The sequence below is a fragment of the Neopsephotus bourkii genome, unplaced genomic scaffold (genome assembly GCF_033783945.1).
Source record: "Neopsephotus bourkii isolate Nb327-2 ecotype Australia unplaced genomic scaffold, CSIRO-AGI_Nbou_v1 NB_234, whole genome shotgun sequence".
Lineage (NCBI taxonomy): Eukaryota > Metazoa > Chordata > Aves > Psittaciformes > Psittacidae > Neopsephotus > Neopsephotus bourkii.
This window is the reverse complement of record NW_026900744.1, coordinates 8383081-8404963: the sequence shown is the minus strand read 5'-3', so window position 1 is coordinate 8404963 and position 21883 is coordinate 8383081. Positions and strand designations below refer to the sequence as shown.

General features: G+C 37.0%; 1 protein-coding gene across 1 annotated transcript in view; it reads left to right on the top strand.

Annotated features, from left to right (window-relative positions):
• Positions 1-6762: 6762 nt before the first annotated feature.
• The window catches only part of LOC133207857 (vitellogenin-1-like), a 42300-nt gene continuing 27179 nt past the window's right edge, over positions 6763-21883 (top strand). The window contains exons 1-11 of the mRNA XM_061345140.1: positions 6763-6802; positions 7124-7144; positions 7367-7518; positions 9911-10162; positions 12731-12892; positions 13570-13721; positions 16490-16640; positions 16740-16897; positions 17009-17174; positions 18259-18381; positions 19916-20134. Coding sequence (XP_061201124.1) covers positions 6763-6802; positions 7124-7144; positions 7367-7518; positions 9911-10162; positions 12731-12892; positions 13570-13721; positions 16490-16640; positions 16740-16897; positions 17009-17174; positions 18259-18381; positions 19916-20134 — 1596 coding nt within the window. The remainder of the gene's footprint in view (positions 6803-7123; positions 7145-7366; positions 7519-9910; positions 10163-12730; positions 12893-13569; positions 13722-16489; positions 16641-16739; positions 16898-17008; positions 17175-18258; positions 18382-19915; positions 20135-21883) is intronic.

Genomic DNA, 21883 nt, shown 5'->3' with positions numbered 1-21883 from the left:
AAGCCAATAAGACTAAACTGTAGAAAATGTTCATGAAGTCTCTTTGGTTTCATTCCATTGTCTTCCCCAAAGAATTAAAAGAAAAAATTGATAATTCTGTCCAATTTCAGTTCTGACTGCTCTGGTCAACAATGTTGTGTGTTGACCAGTGCAAAAAATCCTTGAAAATCAGTTTCAGAAGTTGCTTTCTCAGTCATTTGCCTTTGAACACCAAGAAAATAACAAGCTTCCTAGTGGTTCGTCCAGAGATAAGCAAAAGGAAATTAATTTAGATATGACAATAAAAAAAACCCATATTAACATTAAGAAACTGAATGGCTTCTGAAATAAAGTCTTAAAGATATTTTTAAAATGTTCTGAGAGGTATTTATGATAGAGGAGATTTTCAAGCCCTATTCATATTGAGAACTATTTTATTCCTTGAGTGTTTGTACTGAAGTTACAGTGATTACTCAAAGAACAAATCAGTGTCAGTATATGCTAGATGTAGCTCCAGTTAAACTCCGTGAACAGATACCATTAACTTCAGTGCTGGGTAGTGAGTGTAGTGAGCTAGAGTCTGCATTTAACTTTTACCTATATTAATACTAAAAAGCATTTAAAATAGGATTTGAGCAGCTAAACATTAAGGCTGCACATACCATGCTGGAGAATGGCCTTGTAGTGCTCTGGCCATGCTGAATTTTTCCTGCAGCAAGAAACATTCTCTGTTGTAAGTCTGTTAGAATTGTTTCAGTCAAATTGGTAAGAAATTTTCTGCAAGATGGGAAACAGTGCAGGTGTGTAAGACACCGGTCACCTGAAAATTGCAGGCCTGGATTTGCATTCAGATCTTGCATCTCCTGGATACACAAATGTGTTCCTGCCTTTTGTGTCCATATTAGGGGGCAGAAATTAATTCTTCATAGTGCTAACCAAAGGTGTATTCAAGAGTTAGTTTGTCCTCTGATATTTACAGGCACCATGGAATCATAGCACTGTAGTCCTTCATAAGCAGATATGAACATCAGTGCTTCATTTAATATTTTAAACTGTGATTGTCTTATACAGAAAATAGGATTATAATTAATACATGCTGTAGTGCCTATAACCATGTAGCAAACTTTCTTTCTAAGTAATGAAACATATGGTGCTCAATTCATTATTGAACTGACTTTCACAGTAACTTAAAAACAAAATTGTGTTCCTATTTTTATATGATTATACCTTTTAATCTTTAGAAGTTGTAGTCATTGATTAAATACTGGTAGGTGATTTTGCTGCTCTTTTTTTATTTCTTTTTGAGGGTAAACTCAATGCATGTTGTTTGAACTGGCAGAGCATTATCTGCTCCTTCCTCAGGAATAATACACCGCTTATCTGACCCGTGACCTAATGTCACTGTGACCCAGTGCTGTAAAACTAAGGTATCACAAACCTCATATATTCTGTGCCGAGAGTAAGTTCATACTGAGCTTGCTCCTGATACCATAAACTTATCTGATACTCTGACACTAGAAAGTGATGATACAGATCCATCATGTACTTGCAGTGGTTCTGTGGTATAAAGGAATAAGTCACTAAGGTGAAGGTCTATGAAAGAGAAAAATAATCATCATCATACCTGAGGATATAGGCTTCTGGGGAAAAAAGTCAGTGCTTTCTCCTCCATTTGTAAAGAATGTTGCATATTTTGAGTGGAACACCAAAATAAGTAGTGATTTTGAGAATTCATTGCATATATATATATATATACACACTACTCCACACCTTAAAAACAAACAAATGAACAAGCAAGCAAACAAAACAAAACCCCAAAACAATCAGAATTCCTTTCTTAGGAGAGTCTCAAATTTTGTCCAATACACTTGGCCTGATGTAAAGAAAACCTGAGAATTTTCTTCTTTCTAAGATTTTTCCATTGATGTCTCGAGCCCTGTTCCCCACAGATCAGAAAAGCATCCTCATGCAGGGTTACATAAGATCATGTGTCTTTTTCTGAAGTGACAACTTCTTTATGTGCTGACAATGACTCCTGCAAAAGGGTTGTAGAGGCTGAGTCTGCTAAACCTGGTATGCTTCCTCTTCCAGCCATCCATCCTAAGGCACATGGGATGGCCTGGAATCACCTCACCTCCCTGCAGCAGTGCTCACATTTTATACAGTCGGAGTACATTGGAACTAACATTACACAAGTATTTTTCTACCTGGATACATTACTTGCCATGATAGATCTAACCAAGCATGCAATTACAAGCAGTCTCAGTTTGTAGGTGAACTTTTAATGTAGTGCACAGAGCTCTCTGTTGTCCTATATGTGCAATCACCATTTCATCCCCAAAGTGACTAAGGTGGAGGCATGACAAGGCTAAATTTCAGGGCCTCCTGATTTCCTGTTAGTACAAATGCCACAGCAGCTAATCGCTCTGTGACCATGAAGTCTAAGTTAGGGTTAAGATAAACTTGGAGAAGTTATCTTTAGTGCAATAGAATTGCATAGCAAACAGCAGTCCTCAAATATGACATGACTCAGATCTCAGATGGAAAGTTGTCTAAAGTTTAACCCTATTGAATGACTTGGGAAATAGTATATACTGCAGTGGGGTGGTGAGGGTGGGGGTGGAAGTCCTGAAGCCACTTAATCAGTATGCTGGCTGACGAGCCAATGATGTTAGTGACAATAGTGGACTGTTAGGCTTCAGAATGTGTTTTCCATATTTGAAAATAAAACCCTTTGAGCATTTAGGATATCTAAGGTATACCATAACAATCTGTTTTCAGACTGAGAATGTCAGAGTTTAATTCCATGCTATTCTTTTTCTCAGTTTCATTCTTTTCTTTGGAAATGACAGGCAAATCCATGGTAGGTGTCAAGAATAGTCCCACTGACTATTCCATCAAAATGCACAAAGATGTGGCTTTGGCTTAACAAAGTGTATTAACTAAAATTTACCAAAAGAAAATTCTCAGCTATAATACAAATCTAGACTAACAGCATCTTTCAAACCATTCATACACCAAAAGCTAGACAAAGATAACATTCCTACCTCTTTCATTTTGCAAACCTTGTTTCCAATTCCCACAGTTATCACTCCATTAGGAGTGTGCTAGCATCAAACCGGGATAACAGGAGGAAATTGAGCCTGTTGGTTTCTTCCTAGTAAAAGGAATGGAGGTAAAAAAAAACCAACCCCCCCCACCCCCCCTTAAAGCAAACTAATGTAACAAAATCCCTTTGTGAATGTACTAGGATCAGCATATGACAATTTAACCCAACCCAGAATACATTCTTATTCATAAGACAATGTTCAGAGTCTCCAGAGAAAATAACAAACATTATCTTGGAGGCTATGTTACAATAACAAATGCTGAATATTTTGAGGAAAAAATTCAAGGATGAACGTTAAGTATGAAACAGGTGTGAATTCTTTTTTAATATATTTTTAAAGTAAGGTTTCTTCATCTTTAGAAATGAGGAAAACTGAAGGCTAAAAATCACTTAGCTTAGCCAACTGATTATATCTATTTTAACCTGCTATGGTTGCTTGGCAGCTCTTTTGCTAATCCCTGCTCTGTCGTTAAGCTATATATTAGCAGGATGGAAATGCCATCACCGCACCATAATTCAGCAATGTGAATACAGAATAAGGAGAGTGCAGAGCTATCGGCAGCAGTACAACAGGAGATAACAAGACCCTGTTACTCAAGCAGAATGTGTTATGTAAAGACAATTGCAGTGTAGAAGCAATAGCTCTAATCAGGTTAATTAGGCTGTATTCATGTTTCATTTATGGTGGAAGTGTCCTGTAAATTCAAAGCAGTCTACCTCATCTTATTGCACTCCTTATACAGCCCTCATGTTCTCTGTAACACTCAGCACCATATAAAAAAATAAAAAATAAAAATAAAAATAAAAAATCCCAAGATATCACCTGCTCCTGTTTAAAAATTATTTTTCTTTATTGTTTATGACTAAGAAAAGAAAAAAAGGAAAAGATACAGGTTATGTATAAAGCCCATGCCCACATTAAAGTTCCTTCCTTTGCAACCAAATAAGGCACTTGGAAGTTGCTTGTGGAGGGCCTATTTAATTGTGCTTTATTTATTTTTCATGTATTTTCTTGCTCACTAACATGACATGTTGAATGTTTAAGAAAAATTGTACTGGCTTTGAAAAGTGTGGCTCTCACCTTTCCTCCTTTTATCCATTTCCTTAAAGTGATTGCATGTTCATTCCCTCAGAGCTAGCTGGAAGGACATGTCTGCTTTGGAAAAAGTATTAGAGCCCAGTGCTGTGACCCTCAAATTCTAGCTGTGTCTTTCCGCTTACTGAATTTATTATGTTTTCCCTTTAATGTAATAATGGGTCCACCAATTCTGAGATCACCTTTTCCTCATCCCCAAGAAAACAAGGCTGGGCGGAGAGGAGCTACTGAAAAGAGAAAAGACATGCTGCAGATGAAGAAAGCACAGCAATGTATGCAATCTCAATTATTTTAACTAAGTGTCTAGCAATCAGGTATCTGCATGCTGATTGTGAGCCTAGACATCGTGCTCCCTATTAAAAAAAGAAATAGAGTGTTTTCATTACTCAGTTAGAACAAAATTATTTATGTTATGGCTTAATTATAAAGCCTTTTATTAAACTTGAAAAATGCTACAGCTCCATTTTAATATGTCCCTTAAACATTATTTCCATATGCTGTTAATAATAATGATTAAATGTATAGTTTTGCTTGTACAGTTCTGCATATAATATATGTATTTTCTTATACATTCTGTCCTGTGGAGGTGTGGCTGGTTGAACACAATAACACAATATCACTGCAGAGGTCAAGCTATGGCACTGATGAGCAGTGTCATAAAAAGCAGGATGACAGAAGAAGGAATGTTTCGCATGTTGCCACTTACAGTATTACACTGCTGCTGTGCATTTACTTTCATTCTTGCTGCAAACAAACGTGACTGTAGGGAATTTCTAACTATACTTGACAGTGCATACATGCCAGAAAAGGCATGCTGCTGAACTTCACAGGGCCCGCAAACTCGGCGCATCTTGTCATATCTCACACAAGTTAACACCCTGGAAGAAAACATCAGGGAAAATCCATGTGCACTTAATTTTTTACCATCTGAACACACACTGAACCAACAACCCGGTTATTAATCTATTCTAATGGTTCATATGTCTATCATATATTTTTTAATATTTTACTAGATACACATGTAATTTCAAGGAAAGCCTGACTTCTCATCCAATTCCATATCTTTCCCTTTCTGAAAAAAAGCTGCAATATTAAAATTCTCCAGATTTCAGGAGGGATCGGTAGCAAAGGTATCCAAACAAGACAGCCCTCATTTACCTTCTGACTGCCCCTGTTTTTCCAGCCTAGACAGATATGTGGAGCAGCAACAGAGCAGAGGGGCCACGCAACTGCCTCTCTGACTTCAGCTCAGGTGCACTGGCACCACAGTAATAAACTTCATTATTCCTCAGTCAGGTGGCATCACTCCAAGTAAATGAAGTAATTGTGTAAAGGGACTGCTTGATGGAGCCTGCAGTAAATATATTCTCAGGCCTGATAGTGGAGACCTCAGGACCTGTGCTGAGGTTTCATCCTTTTCCTCCCTGATGAATAGCAAGAGCCAAGAAAACCTTATTCTCCTCCTGAAGGATAAAGTCTAGCTGCCTGATTATGTGCATTACTTGCAAGTATATTGTACATTTCACAGCCACAAGCAAATACCAGGTATACATTCCTGAGCTCTCCTTCCTGCCCTTAGTAACCCTTGTACCCAGGTGGATTTTTTTAAGTGATATTTAATTTACCATTTGACCAAAAGACAAGATTAAACTTCAAGTAAATGTTAAACACTTTCAAGAAATGTTAAACACTTGCAAAAGATTAAAAAAACTTGCAAAACCAACATTAGGGTGTAAAATCCCTTCTGACTTAGTTTTGCTAGGGACTAGTCTAAATGTCATTACTATAAGTACAAGATTCTAGATGTATTTTCTCAAGAGTGGCAGCAGCCAAAGACTTTTTTGAGAACCCATTGAGAAGGACCTGATACTCCCAACTCACAGAGGTCCTTCTGGAAATGTAGCTTGGTTTTTATTAGATTCTTCTCATAAAGAAATTAGTTTTTCTCCCTTTTTCATAGTATAAACTTTTAGCATTAGCCAGAAGCTAATGTGAAGGTCATAATGACAGGGTTTGTCTTCTCAGGTGTGTGTAACAAGACATGCTTGCAAAGACACTGTGACAGTTAACCAGGGAAAGACAGTTTCTCATTGCATGTCTATAAGCTCTAAGGTATCTCAATCCTAAATCTATGAAATCAATCACAAATTCTTCTATAAAACTAGAGTTTCAATATGACAGAGCAAGGTGTGTGTCTCCAAAGCTGTGACCCTTATGAAGAGCAAATTATCAGGAGGCTGAAGACATGATTGAAGAAAGCTAAATTATTTCAGGTATGATTAAGGAACTATTTTTATTTATCTTAAAATGTTATAAATAAAATGTGGGAAAATGGGAAAAAAATAGCAAAGAAGGTATTTTGAAAAGGAAACGTCTATTTCATATAAAAAGTTAGCAGAAAGCACAAGGTAATTTGAAGTTGTCAGCATTCGTGACCTCAGTGATGTTTATTTTTGATTGATAAGTAAGCATTCTAAAATACACTTATTTATCAAACTAACATGCCAAGAGAAACATGTGATAACCCATACCTTTATAAAAGAGAGCCCAGCATGTTCAACTTTACTTTATCTCCATCATGAGGGGCTTGATATTTGCCCTGGTTTTAACAGTGGTGGGTAAGTAACTTATCTGCTTTGATGAATTTAAAATAATATATTGAGGAAAATGTTTCAGAGTCTAAACATGGTTCACTTACAAACATGAACTTTAACATTTTATAGAAAAATTATTTTATGACAGTTTTTTGTTGTTTAGGGAAAAAAGGCATTTTGCTATGTGCTGAACTAGAAGCAAAATTAATTAGAAAGAGCTATGCTATATGTACAAGATGAGATATAGCCTTTGATACTAAAATACATTAACATTTTGGGGTTGGGTTTTTTTTTGCTTTGTCATTTCATTACTCTTTCTTTTTTTTTTTTTTTCTTCTCTTTCAGGGAGCCAGCATCTTAATTACCGTAAGTAATTTCCCTATCAGCTAATATAATTATAATGAGTGAAATTCAAAATAGAATCTGAAAAGTATACCAATGTTTAATATAATTTTGCACAGCTAATTTTTCTCAGGTGCAATACAAAAATGAACAAATTCATCTTTTTATTCCACACGCTCTAATTCAGGTACTTTAATATGTTTTGTACAGTCTTTATGATGTTTTATGGAAACCATTTCTTTGCAGAACCCGATTTCAGTGAAAACAAGGTTTATTCATTTAATTATGAAAGCATACTTCTCAGTGGACTTCCAGAGAAAGGACTTGCAAGAGCTGGAATAAGAATAAAAAGTAAAGTGGAAATTAGTGGTATTGGGCCAAAACTTTGTCTTATTAGGGTAAGAAAATGTATTCAATTTGAAAGGTAAAATTTTCTTCATACTTGACTTATTTTTTAAACTTTTGGGAAGTAATTAAGTTTCATCATGTGTTCTGCTTACTCAGGGAGAATGCAACTAACACTATTTTTTTTCAACGCAGTGCCCTAAATTCTATTTGCACTTTGTCAGGCAATTCTCAGCTCAAGCCAGCCTTGGGCTTGAAGTATTTCTTCTGCTTTGTGGTCAGGGAGACAATGGAATGTAATTTGAGATGCACAATAATTTATTACTGGATCAATCCAATTGTTCCAAACTGTACAACCTAAGATTATTTAATCAACTGATTTCGTAACCAGCAAATGAAAGGCAATAAAACATGTGACAGTAGCTGGATGTGATTCAATATTTAGCATAATTAATGTCATCTGGTGGCTTCTTGTTCTGCAGGGTCCCAAATGACATTCTTTGTTATCCTCAATTGTATATTTTCGCTTCATGCTGAGTAATTACTAAGAGTTTTGATTATGTGAAAAACACTTGGCTTTAACAGAAGCCTATACGTGCTTCTAATGAGTGTATTGAAATGCATCCCTCAATTGCTTTGCACAAACTCCACTAAGTCTTCTGCATATGTGGAAGAAAAATGATCTTTTTAAAAGCTTTTATTTGGCAAATTGAAAACTGCAGATTAAAAAGACTGGTGACTGTCTGATAAATGTTTGCAAATGTATAGCCTTCCAGCCTGAATTAACCTTGTGTTACTAGATATTTTTGTAAGTTCAAATTCTAATAGATATAGATGGGAAACATTGCTTTTCCATAACCTTTGCAAGTGGCTGGATTTTTTTGCAAAACAACAAATAAATAAGAGCCACACATCTACACTGGTGAGTAGAAGGCTTCCCCAGCAGACAGAAGGCAGAAGCCATCTTGTGTTTACCCCACATTCTCCCCCATTCCTACTGAAACAGATCTTGGGTAAGTCTTCAGCATTTGACTCCTGTTCCCCAGTGCTTTTGGGAAAAAGTTTACATTTCTAAAATAAATACAGAGATATTTTCAGGCAAGAAAAAGAAAAAAAAAAAAGATATTTTGGGGCAAGTTCTAAGGTAAATGTAACAATATATTTATTCCCTTCTGCTCTGGGAAAAGTTTATTTTGCTGCTGTTATATTTAAATTAGTTTAGAGGGATGGTTCAGGGAATTAATCTTTCATCTGTAGCCTAGTAGTTTGCATTCAGCCCAGGCAAAAACCTGTGTTCCCTGGGCAGTTTCCAGCTGACAATTTTTTCATCGCAAACCTGCAGATATGAATTGCCAGATGTGTTCAAAACCTAGAAGACAGCATAAGTCCTGACTGGGCCCTGAGGGCTGGGGAAAACTACCTCGTCCTGATATTGCAGAGCACTCCCAAACCTGCCCATATGCAATATGCCAGAAGCATGTCCGAGAGGCAGCATGAGGGATTTGCTCTGTAACAGCCTCCTCTGTAAGCTTCAGTTACTGGGGTTGGCAGTGATCTCCACCAACAATAACAAAAATAAATATGAAAGTGCAGTCTCCAGGGGTCTGCTGTATGAGGATTTAGTTTGTGTGGCTTTTTGAGAAATTAATCCGCATCTTGCATCACATCACCAGCCTGAGGTGTCAGAGAAAAGTCTCTTTAAATTGTCAAAATATATAGAAGGGAAGGGTCCTGAGAAACTAAGCTAAGTATGCCCTATTCCCATGGGGTAGAAATCATTTGAGTTATTCATAGTTCAGCACAACTTTCTACTTGCTTGGATGTGCCCCAGGTTGAGGCTGGAGTATGAAGTACAAAATGGGGTTGGTGCCTAAGCCTTTGGCTCCGCAGCAAAATGCATACAGAAAGACAATTTTTGTAATCTACTCTCCACTGCTCAAACTAATTACGACTATCTGGCTGGCCCAGCAGCCATGTTGTTATTAGTTTCTGACTGCTGTATGTGCTCTGTGACCCCAGCGAGGGAGATGACAGAGTTCACAACAGGCATTAATGATGCTTTATGCAACATTAACTTTCTCCTGCAATTTCCTGCAGATCTTCCATACCACTTTTGGGTAGCAACCTGCTTCATGTACCTCTTCTCTGGCTCATTTCTTCATACAAGTCAACCTTTGGCAATATGGATTATCTATGAAACAGAACAGAGTGCAGTGACTGTGGAAATATCTCAGTCATTCACATTACTCTCTCTCCTTTTATATATGGAAATATGCATATTGATACTAGCTATGTTAAATTATAACTTTTAAGCTTTCCCTTTGAATAGGCTCTGTGTTATTTAATAGTGTATTTCTGATGTGAGTAAAGCTCTAGCTGCTTGTGTGCATTTAAAAAAGCTACTTGAAAAAATTAGAGAGGAATTATTTTCCCCCTTTATTCTAGATTCACTCAATCGAAGCAGCAGAGTACAATGGTGTCTGGCCTACAAGCTCATTCTCTCGGTCTCTCAAACTGACCCAAGTATTAACTGGGGAACTTAGTATTCCCATCAAGTTTGAGTATAGCAATGGCCATGTTGGAAACCTCAAGGCTCCTGATTCTGTCTCAGATGATGCTCTGAACATCTACAGAGGAATTCTGAATGTGCTGGAGCTAAGTCTAAAGAAGATGCAGCATTCATACAGCTTACAAGAGGTGAGCATCTTGTTTTAGCCATTGTGGTCACTTTTGCTTCAGATTCCTAATACCATATTTTCTGAATTCATTCTTGACATAAGCTTCTTCACTAACAAACACCACCTAAGCTTGGAAAATCATGATTAAGTTGTCCTTACAGAACAAGATTTGATGGAGTTGTAGCTAAACAGGATGACTGAATAGCAGATTTTTAATCTGGTTGATCAAAGTATTTCTGCAAATGTATGTACAGTATTAGACCCTTAGAAAATCAGGCTTGTGATTCTAGAGGAAGCAAATTTTTGTAAAATTTGTGAAGCCTAAATAAAATTTGAATAGTGTATTAAAACAAGCTTAAATGTTCAGCACAAAATCAAAGCTAAAATAACAGTAATTTGACTTTTTTGCCAATCATATATAATTTAATCTCTTCTAGCTCCTCTTTTAGGAAGGAAACAGTATATATATGCCATGCCATTTTTGGGGCTGTTCAGCCTAGAGAAGAAAAGGATGCGTGGAGACCTCATAGCAGCCTTCCAGTATCTGAAGGGGGCCTATAAGGTTGCTGGGGAGGGACTCTTCATTAGGGACTGTAGTGATAGGACAAAGGGTAATGGGTTAAAACTTAAACAGGGGAAGTTTAGATTGGATATAAGGAGGAAATTCTTTCCTGTTAGGGTGGTGAGGCACTGGAATGAGCTGCCCAGGGAGGTTGGGAATGCTCTATCCCTGGCAGTGTTGAAGGCCAGGTTGGACAAAGCCTTGGGTGGCATGCTTTAGTGTGAGGTGTCCCTGACCATGGCAGGGGGGTTGGAACTTGATGATCTTAAGGTCCTTTCCAACCCTAACTATTCTATGATTCTATGATTACTGTAATAGTTTTAGAAGTTGCAGTTGATGCTGTAGGAATTCACTGTTTATCAGGTTTTAATATTTTAGTCAAGGTAAATCGTCTGATATTACTATTCACCACAGAAATTGCAATGTGTTTAGTTTTTGCAAAACCATATTTACATTGAATAGACTACATTTGATTTAGAGATCAGAAAAAAAAAGAAATTATTATACTTTCATGTTATTTTTAGTAAAAATGCAGACCAGGGTAACTTTAATATTTTTTTTAATTTGTTTTTATGTAAGTAGATTTGTTTCTGGGAAAAGAACTACATGATTTAATATTTCCACACTGTTTGTTGCACATAAAAATCCTGCTGGTGGTGTCGCATATTCTGCAGCGCTATTTTCTCATATCTCATTTTACATCTTCATTCTTTCTAATTCAGTTAGCAATATGTCGTACTCTTGCTGTTAAGCAATACATGTGACTTCACCTCCTAGAATAATTTCCAAGTTTTCTTTGCTCTTCTCAGACAGCAACTGATTAATGAGCATTGGCACCCTTCCTTGACAATCTCAAGTCACTCTGTAAAGGAAGATAAGCATTATTAGTCCCAAAATCTGAAATGCAGAGAAATTTAAAGGACTTTACCTGGAAAAGTCTATATTACATCCTGCTGCATGTAGGGCAAGGATATCTGAACTAGCCATAAACTGCACACAGCTAGAAAGTTAAGCTAGGCAGGAGGCTACTTCATCTCAGTGAGCCCAGTGGGCTGGAAGCTCTTATTTGAAGGCTAGCTGCCTCTACCACACCCTACAGTCTGCAGAGGAGCCCCACACCTGTACTCACAGAGTACCAGTCTGCCAGAAAGCATGGGCAATTCTTATTTCCAGCTCTTACTGAAGTCATAGTGTTTTTAGGAATACTGTTAAGCTAAAGATGAAGTGGGTATGTCTTGCCTCCTAACCACCACATGACTATTTTGCTGTTCTGACATAGCCCAGAGCTGCTCTCTGGAGTGGCTACGCTATAAATAACAATAAAGAAAATCATGAAAATAACCTTTCCTCCTAAAATGCAATCAAATACTTTCCTCTTCAAAAATCTCATTGACTGAGGAGGTTCAAGAGCTCTTATAAATATATATGCTTGAAATATTATTGAAGATCTGAACTAAAAATGAAAAGAAAACCCACAATCAAAACTCTGCTGTCTTGAAATTCTTTTTAATTATTGCTGTTCATATTGTGACAGATCTGATATTTCAAGGCTTGTTCCATAGGCATGTATAAACTGCCTATAAAAGCAAATTTTAAGGGAAGAATGTCATCTCCAACCTTAAAATACTTTGCTGATTAGATTTTATTCTGTATGATCAAATTATTTTGGCACTTTTTATTAATATTCCTGAAATCTTATTTCATAATCGACAGCTCCAACTGGCAACTGTTTCTCACCTTTCTGAGGCTCCAAATCTTGTCTTAGTGAAATTCTTGAGAATTTTAGTTCTCTCAGTGAAACTGATTTGGCTTGCTGGAAACCTGCACATGTGAAAAAGAGGTGAAAGTAACGATCATCCCAATTTTACTTCTGAAAAATGCCATGAATAAAAAAACATTCATTTCTATTAGGAATTTTGAAAATACAGAATTAACCAGGAAATTCCATGTGGGGAATAGATGAAGCTTTGCATAGAAGTGCAAAGCTTCATCAGTCAATTCTGATCACATTCTCTTTTTCACCAGGCTGGGATTGGAGGTATTTGTAACACAACGTATGCAATTCAGGAAAACAAGAGAGCAAATCTAGTTTATGTGACCAAATCCAAGGACCTGAACAGTTGTGAAGAGAAGGTGCAACTGCTCACAGGTTCAGCATACACTCAACCGTGCCAGGCCTGCCAGCAGGTAAATTAGAGTGGTATTATGTAAATGTATTCTATATTCATATGCAGACAGCCATTTGGCATCCACACTGTCACTTGCTTTGTAATACTTAAAAATGAGAGAAGATTCAGATCTGCTATATCTAGTTATCAACATTTTCTCTCTGTGTGAAAATCAGATCACAGAGCAGCAGAGGTCTGTGCTGCAAACTGTCATGTACTGCAGGCACACTGCAACTAGCTCAAACTAGATGGCTTGGAAACCATTAGTTATCAGCATGAGTTAATTCACCTACTCTGTTGAGTAAACAAGATAGTCATGATGTCCAGTTTCTGATCTTCAAGATAAGTACTGCTGCATCTTCATATAATTCTGCCTTTGAAATAAAAAATTGTGTGGCTTATACTGCTGCTCTCCTCAGAAAATATGTCTCCTTAAGGGAATAACCAATTGCTTATGTTTGGGGAAAGGAAAAACGAGCTAACACTTCTTAGCAGTAAAAGTGAGAGACTCACGCAGCATTCCTGACCTCTCCCATGGAAGTGTGCATGCAGAATTCACATAAACCCTCATATGGCAAATGAACAAAACAGCCCTAGAAAATGAATGGATTGAAGTGAGTGATATGATAGGTTCTAGTCACAGAATTTACAAGTTCAATGGCTCTCTTTGTTTCTTTGCTTTTTTATATTATAAAGAGAAACAGGAATTCCCGGGCAACTGCTACTTATAATTACAAAATCAAGTATACACGTAATGAAGCTGTAATTACACAAGCTGATGTTGAAGAAATCCACCAATTTGCACCCTTCAATGAGATAACAGGAGGAAATGCTATAGTGGAAGCAAGGTACTGTACATATGCCTGTAATTCACCAAATAACTCAGCATCTCAGTAATCTGGTGGAAGCAAGGTACTATACATATGCCTGTAATTCACCATATAACTCAGCATCTCAGTAATCTGGTCAAAATCCATAACTGAAATACTTTACTTCCACAGCCTATTGTTTGCCAATATTTAATTACATAAAATCCCAAACAGTTCATAAAACTTACCTTCACTGTTAGTAGTAAATCTGAAACATGCACATAACTATCCAAATTTTATTAGCTAAACTTGGCCAGGGTTCGACTATTTTATTTTACACGGATATTTGATTTATGTCAGAAAAGCCAAAACAAATGTAACTCCATCTGAAAAATGGTGAACTAATATATTTCTAGTAAATTACTTTGAAAGACAGTTACTTACTGAAAGAGAATTCCCTGGAAAATAATAATACAGTAAGAGACCCTAGAGACTTTCAGAAGAAACCTAGATTGGACTTTGGATTCTGATCTACTTCCTAAGCACAGACTGCTTGCAAATCTACCATCAAAACTGTTTCTTTATAGGAAATTGAGTTTTATTGCAGAAAGATTGGGTACAAGGCATGTAAAATGTATTTGCTTTTCCGCAGCAAATTTTGCATATTTCTCAAACAAGTTTGGGCAAAATGAGAATATGATTTTCTAAGAAATATTGCCACTGCTCATTTTTATCTTGGGCCCCCAGATTTTCAACGTTTGAAAACTTTTTCATCTATAACAACATCAGTTGAAAAAGTTTTTAGTTACCTGCTTTAGTGATGGACTCTGTAGACAGAAGTGCCCTTCTGAAGAGGGAGTTTTTTTGCATAAAAGTCACTGTACAGAAGATATACCTCAATCCCACACTTCAGTTGCTGTATTCTTGCATTGCTCCATTGCTCCTGCAAGAATCTTGTTGGTATAATGCACAGTTTTGAAAACTGCAGCATCAGAAAGTTCATGTCAATAAATCACTGATTAACTTCATTAATATGATAAGCATGTTCAGCTTGGCTAACCAACAAAAAAAAAAAAACAACCCACAAAGAAACAGTAAAGTTGAAAGTGGCTTTACATGCAATCAAGGTGGAGATAGGTACAGTTGTAGTGCTTTTATCCAATTACACTTTGTTGTAAGCATGCATTAGTCTGGAGCCAATGGACTTTTCTGATTTAAACTCTCCTGCAAGCCTGCATAGACTGTTTTTCCTCAGGTATTAAGCCCTCAGAAAGGGTAGTGCCTTTTCCCATTTTCTGTGGATCTTTTGTGTTACACAGCAGAAGGGGCCAAATATGAGACAGTTGGGAAGATGTGGATGTCACCCAAGTCTTCAGAAGTTATCTCCACAATGCACTTTCTGTGCTTAGAGGGGAAAAAAAAAATAAAAAATCTAACCTCAAGGACTTAAAACATTTGGAGCTGATTTTTCAGACTTCTTCAAAAAAAAGCCTCTTGCAGCACCTTTCAAAGTCAAGACAGGTTTTACTATTGTTTCACTGTTTTAATCCTATCTTTAGTATTCACTTACTCTTCTCTTCAGAGTATAACATTTTCCCATCTATTCTAGGCAGATATATATCTTCCTAAAATTATGAAAATGAAGACATGATAGATTCATCATGTTCTGGAAGAGAGAGTTAAATCTGTCTCAGTGTACCTGATGTTATGCTTTCTCATCCAAATGCCCTTTCAATAATATTGTGTAAAATTTCAAGAGAGAAAAAAAATCTCTGCTGATTCTGTAGCAATTTCTATTCAAATTCCAGTGGCTTGCAAAGCAGTTATATGCTATTTTCTCCAGCAGTTCTCTGCAATCCATATGGAAGGAGTAGATAGAAATGGTACAGAAGATCATCATAGAGATTCCAAAATAAACATGCCAATTTTCTATAGAGATTTTGAGATACTGTGCAGTATAGTAATATTGCTTTTGGGATGTTTTCAATTGTTCAGTACAAACGCCTAACTTTATTATAGAGTCCTAAATGACCTATTTTAAACATAATTGGGGGGATAGAATGCATCCCTTTAGCGAAGATGATAGAAAATATTTACAAAGACAGTCTCTCATTGCAGTTACTCTTAATAACAAAGGATGAAGGTTCTGTGCTCCTTGAAAAGTTTCCAAAAACTTAAGTACTTTTTGAAAGACTAATCCTGAATTTATCTGGCCCTTTTTGTTTGGGAAATCCAATTTGAAACTTCATGAGAACCTTTTATCTTCTGCAGTCCCCAGGACATTCAGCTTGCCAAGAAAAATGGGGAGGGAATTGTAATAGTGCAAGTAAAAAGATTGTAACATTTCTTATTGTATCTAACAATTTTCAATTCTTTTTGAAGCTTCCAGGAGGCACAGAGACATAAAAGCTTTTATGAACTTCTTAAAATGTTTAGATTAAGTGATGGTTTCTGAAAAAGTTTCCATCAGTTATTTTTCTATAATCCTTAATTCCCTCCTTAAGACACAACACACGGTTCCTGTGATCTTCAGGCAGCAGCTTCTCACCTCCCTCTTCATCCTTAAAATCTCAAGCCATGTTATTCCCAAAGGAAGGCAAAGGCTGGCTCTGATCTGAGCCCTGCTGTGTAAGTGATGACCTTCTCAGAGTACAGTTCTGAACATCATGTCCAAATGTAGCTGTTTTTTTCCCTCTATAACAAAACCCTTTTGATAAAATTGCAGTTGCATTGCAATGCAGGGAGGCAGAATTACTGATTTATTTTTTTATTTGTACCCTGCATCTCCCTGGGTTTCTTCATTTCAGGCAGAAACTTGCTTTGACTGATGTGCAGAAGCAAATGGCAGAGGTCCCACCAAAAGAATTTCAGGATCGTGGGTCACTTCAGTACCAGTTTGGCAGTGAATTGCTTCAGCTTCCTGTCCACTTATTCAAAATAAAAAATGTGGAAAGCCAGGTAAAGTTCAGCTACTGGATGGACTCTTTGTTGGAGCTTGGAATCTGTGCATGTGGGAAACAATTTGTGTGAGCTTCCTGCATTTTAATCCTCCTGCAGATAGAGGAATGTCTGCAAGACCTAGTAGAGACCACATCTGAACAGCTTCCCAGCGATGCACCAGCAAAAGCCCTCAAGCTTATGCATCTCTTCCGGGCAGCAAATGAGGAGGATTATGAGTCAGTGTGGAAGCAGTTCTCCAGCCAGCCAGTGTATAGGTACAAGCAATACAAGCAGTGATTCTTGTGCTGACAAACTCTTGAAGGCCATCTGGAATAATTATGTTCAAATGCAGATCTGGAAAATGGTCCTTGCCTTTCCCATTACAGGCGCTACATTTTGGATATAATTCCTGCAGTTGCCAGTCACCGTGCACTCAGGTTCTTGAGGCATAAAATGGAAAGGCAAGAACTCACTAACTGGGAAGCAGCTCAGACAGTACTTGTGGCTCTGCACTCAAACACACCAACTAGGGACACAATGGAGGAAGCAACGGTAGGATACCCTAGACACTCTCTAGTCACTCTTTACTGATTTTAGCATCTGTTGTATTTGTTTCTTTGAAAAGATGGCAAAGGCTTTGAAAATATAAAGGTTTTATGTTCTCTAATTGTGTTGAAAGGAGTTTATTTCCTGTCTGTCTTAAGGGGAGGAGAATGCAAATCAAAGGGGGAAAAATGAATCCGGAAAGAAATGGGAAAGACAGAGTAAAAATACCCCTCAGGGACAGAAGTTATTTCTGCAAACAGTGGTGTCTAGTGTTCCTTTGTCCAAATGTACTTTATAGTTACATCAGATTAGAGTTCTAACTGAGTGTCTACAAAGACTAGGGAGTAAGAAACACATATTTGTTATATCCGTCTATTTGTCCTGATTGACCTAACAGAATGGGTATAAATCAGAGCAGATCTATCAAAATCAAGGGAATTATGTCAGTGTGGAGCCCATGTGGGAGAAAGTCCAATGATTTTTACAATTTTTCACTCTTCTGCAGGGTTTAATTCTATCTTCAGATGCAGGAGCTTATCTCTGCCTACCCCAGGTAGAGAGCATGAATCTCAGACCAGAGTTTTGCTCTCTGTAAAAGCCATGATAGCCTGGCTGTTACTGCGCAGTAATGCTCTACTTCCCACTCAAGGAAGCAGTGGGCTGGTGCCTCCTGTCAGCTCCTACATTTATATGAAATATTCCTGTCTGCCCAAAGTACTGAGGTCCATTCACAGTGTACCTCAAGGTTTTTGTACCTATAGCTGAAGCAATTATAAAACAGTGATGAATGCTTCCTGAATAATGTGTGTTTTTCCATTCCATAACTGGGTGATTTCCTCCCTTTGGATTAAAGTCTATGCCAAATTTAAATCTGAAACACTATAAAAGCAACAGATCAGTCTTCCAGATGTTACTTGGAATTACTTTATGTTTGCATTGTCAAATATAGTAATATCCACTGATTTAACTGTAAATACATTGATACAAAAATATCAATAGCCTGGTTTTACCTTGCATTTGGCAGAAACATATTTTTTTAATTTTTTTGCTTTTTGTTAATGGTGGTAATGAACAACTGCTTTCTTCCCAGCTCATTGTGAAAAAACATTGCCCACGCTCAAGTACTGTACTTGGAAAGGTTTGCTATCTCAGCTATGCGTCACTGTGCCACAAACAGTGCTCTTCATCAGACTCCTGCTCTGAATGTCTCCAGGTAACCATATTGTTATTTATCTTTTAAAAGAAAAATTAAACCATGAGTTCTTTCTTCATTATTCAGAAACCTGTATTTCACTTCACTACGGTGTTTCCTTTGGGGAAAGGAACCCCAGTTGGTTAACAACAGAATTTTTATCTCTAGATTAACACAAGAAAGAGAGAGGAAGAAGCGCATAATTCATAGAACTTTCTATCTGAGTATCTCTGAGTGCTTTACTGCCAATTAGTAATGAAAGAGCATGGCACTGTTCTGAAATACTTTAAATATAGGTACTTATACATACTTATAAATAAACTAAGTGACACAAAAGCCCATGTTTTTGCCTGGAGTCATGTAGCCCAGCCATTGCTCAGCCAGAAACAGAGCCCAGTCATCCACACAGGCTATAAGCTTTAAATAACAGTAATACCCTCCCTGTTCTGCACTGCTTTTAACCAACAAGCCTGAAAACAATTTAAATAGGTAGTAAATAGCATTTGCTGTTTCTAGAGATGCACATCATGGTATACAGAGGTTGGCCACTCAGCAGTGATAGAGAGGGAAAGAGAAACAGGTGTTTTCTTTAACACTGGTCGGTCCACCTACCCCAGTAAGAGCAAGATGTGCCTGCCATGATTTTTTTCCTGTAGTACAGAGGCATGGCCAATATTTCTACATGTGTTTGTTGTGTTATGATTGCCACCAATGCTCTTGAGCTAATTAAATCTGAAAAGAACAGTTTCAGGAATGGAAATTCTTTCCCAAAGCAAATGATTGTATACGCTTATTCAATGCATTCCAAATATCCATTCATGTTATTAGTAATATCAAATAGACTGTTTCTGCACCATCAATGGATCTCAAATGTGGTATTTTATAACATAGGAACTGTATTGAAATTATTCTATAACATCTCAGGGGGTTTTTTTAGAGCCATTAGTTAACACTAAAACCTGTTCTCTATTAGGATTTAGTTCTTATATTCAGCCTTCACACAACTACTTCTAATCTGGCCACGTGAATATTAGTGTGATCAAGTTGCTTACAACAAAGGCTGTGAGATTACCTGATTATCTTGTTGCCAGCTATTAATCCATACTAAAAAGTGGCTGTTTTAGCTGAAGTTTAGAGCATCTCCAGTAGCCATATCTTCAGGGGTCTTGTTTAAGGATCTGAAGAATTTAGCTGTATCTACATTTTGCATCTGTCTTCAGCCAAGAGATATTCAAACAGCATTATTGCAGGGTTCCCAATTCACCCCAAAAGGCAGTGGGAACTAGCTCCTAACCATTATTTTACATTTTAAAGCTCTTACTTGATAACTTTAAGGCACAGTGATGAAGAAACTGTTCATTGCAGCATTCTTGGCTATGCTTATTCTATGAATAAAATGTCCTATTCATGAGGACAAAAATAATTTGAAAATATTTAAAGTAAGTGAATCGAACAAACTGAAATTATCAGAGTCAAACCTCAAAATAGGCTGGGAGGTGGGATATAGATAAGAGCTGGAATTGAACTCAACAGAAAATCTGGGGTTTTTTTTCAGCTACTTCATGGCTTTGCAGGAGAGGCACTGAGCAAGTCTAACCCAGAAGAAATTTCCCTGGCTTTGAAAGCCCTTGGGAATGTAGGACATCCAGCCAGCATCAAGCACATCAAGAAATTTTTGCCAGGATATGCAGCTGGTGCCTCAGATTTGCCTCTCAAGGTCCATGCAACTGCTGTGATGGCCCTGAAAAACATAGGCATGAAAGATCCAAAATTGGTAAGGAAACAAAGCTGCCTCCTTTGCACCTATGACAACCAAACATAAGGCTGATTATCAGTAATGGGTGATGATCAGATTTTTTCTTTTTTTTTTTTAATTTTTTCAAGTATACCTTTAATATGTTGTGGGTTTTTTTAAATACTTAGTCATTCCTTAGTTGGTATGTCTTATTCCTTTTGACATTAATCTCTAGTATTTCAGACTGCAACAAAAATTCCATTAAGATGATACAATCATTACCCTATTATTGAAGACAAATCAGTATTTCCATTGCAAACATTTATTTTCTAAGGGCATTAGACAGAAAGCTAAATTATTGACCAAAATGTGTTTAGTGCTACTTCAACTTTGGTATGTGAAAAAACCACAAAACAAGGTTTTCTGAGAATTGACATTTAATGCTGTCACATCTAATTGTAATTCAAGACCAGATCTTACTGTAAATAGATACTAGAGGTTTGCATCCTAATTACAAATTTACAGACATTGTGTGGGTTTAAGTCATAAGCAGAACATTTACTAAATGTGACTTTTGTCCCTGAACGGGGTAATGATTAGATATCACATACAACGGTTACTCTCATCCACCACAGACATCACTTTACAATCGTTTTCAGTTTAAAACAAACTGCTTCAAAAAGAAAACCTTGCATTTTCAAGATATTTTTTTCTGATACTGATTTTTTTTGTTTTACATAAGTCTATTCTTAATGTAAAAAGTAAAAGAAAAGCTCTCATTAACTATTCTGCTACTAATCTGTATCAGTTTTTCCATTATACTCAGTTTTTGCATATGACTCCCAGTTTGAGTGCACATATTGATCCACAGACAATAGTGTGCCAGGGTATGCTTTTAAGCTAAAGAATAAAGTAACAATTTACCAGAGTGCAGCAGCTAGACAGGGAAAAGTGGGAGGAGGAGAGAATAGCAAGGGTAGGAGATAAAAAGCCAGTTTGGTTTTTGAAAATGATGCTGTGTCTCTGATTGCCCTTTGGCCTGGCTTTCCACATGTGACCCAGACCACTGCTTAGTTTAGTTCTATTTTCTTTGGAGAAAATTGATCTGGAGAAAGTCAATGCCTGTGGCTGGATTTTTCATTGTTCAAAACTAGTTTAATGCTTCGTTTGCAGCTAGCTACACACCCATATTTGCATTAAACAGACTTAATACACAGTCTCCTTTTTCTATTTGTATGTTTAATTTGAAATGGTAGTAACATTTAGAAAGAGGTTACTGCATCATTGTTACCACTTTTACCTTGGTATTTGATAATCAATGTATTTAAATCGATAAAACCAATCAGAGTGCTTCCAAAATTTGTGGGAGTTTCCTGGATCAGACTTTCATCAGAGAGCTGGGTGTGCACTGTCACAGTCAGGGCAGGACTTTGCAGAGGGACTACCAGCACAGTGTTACACCATTTGCATCCATTTTGAAGCCGGGGTAAAGGCTTCAGTGCAACTCGTGGAAACTGCAAAGGTTCCAGTACAAAATCAGTCTTGATACTGAGTATTGCTGAGGTCAAACATATTGGTCACAAGTAGCACTGTGGAAATTACATTTGTTGTATAAACTTTCAGTTTTAAGCTTCCTAATTGGCATAGAGATTTCTGGTAATAAACTGGATTTTATTAATTTCATTTTCATTCCTTTATTTAGCAGAAGTGGCCCAGGAGATCAAATGATTAGAAATAAGGCATATCTTTATGGGTAGGGATAAGTGATCACTGAAACCCCTTCTCAGG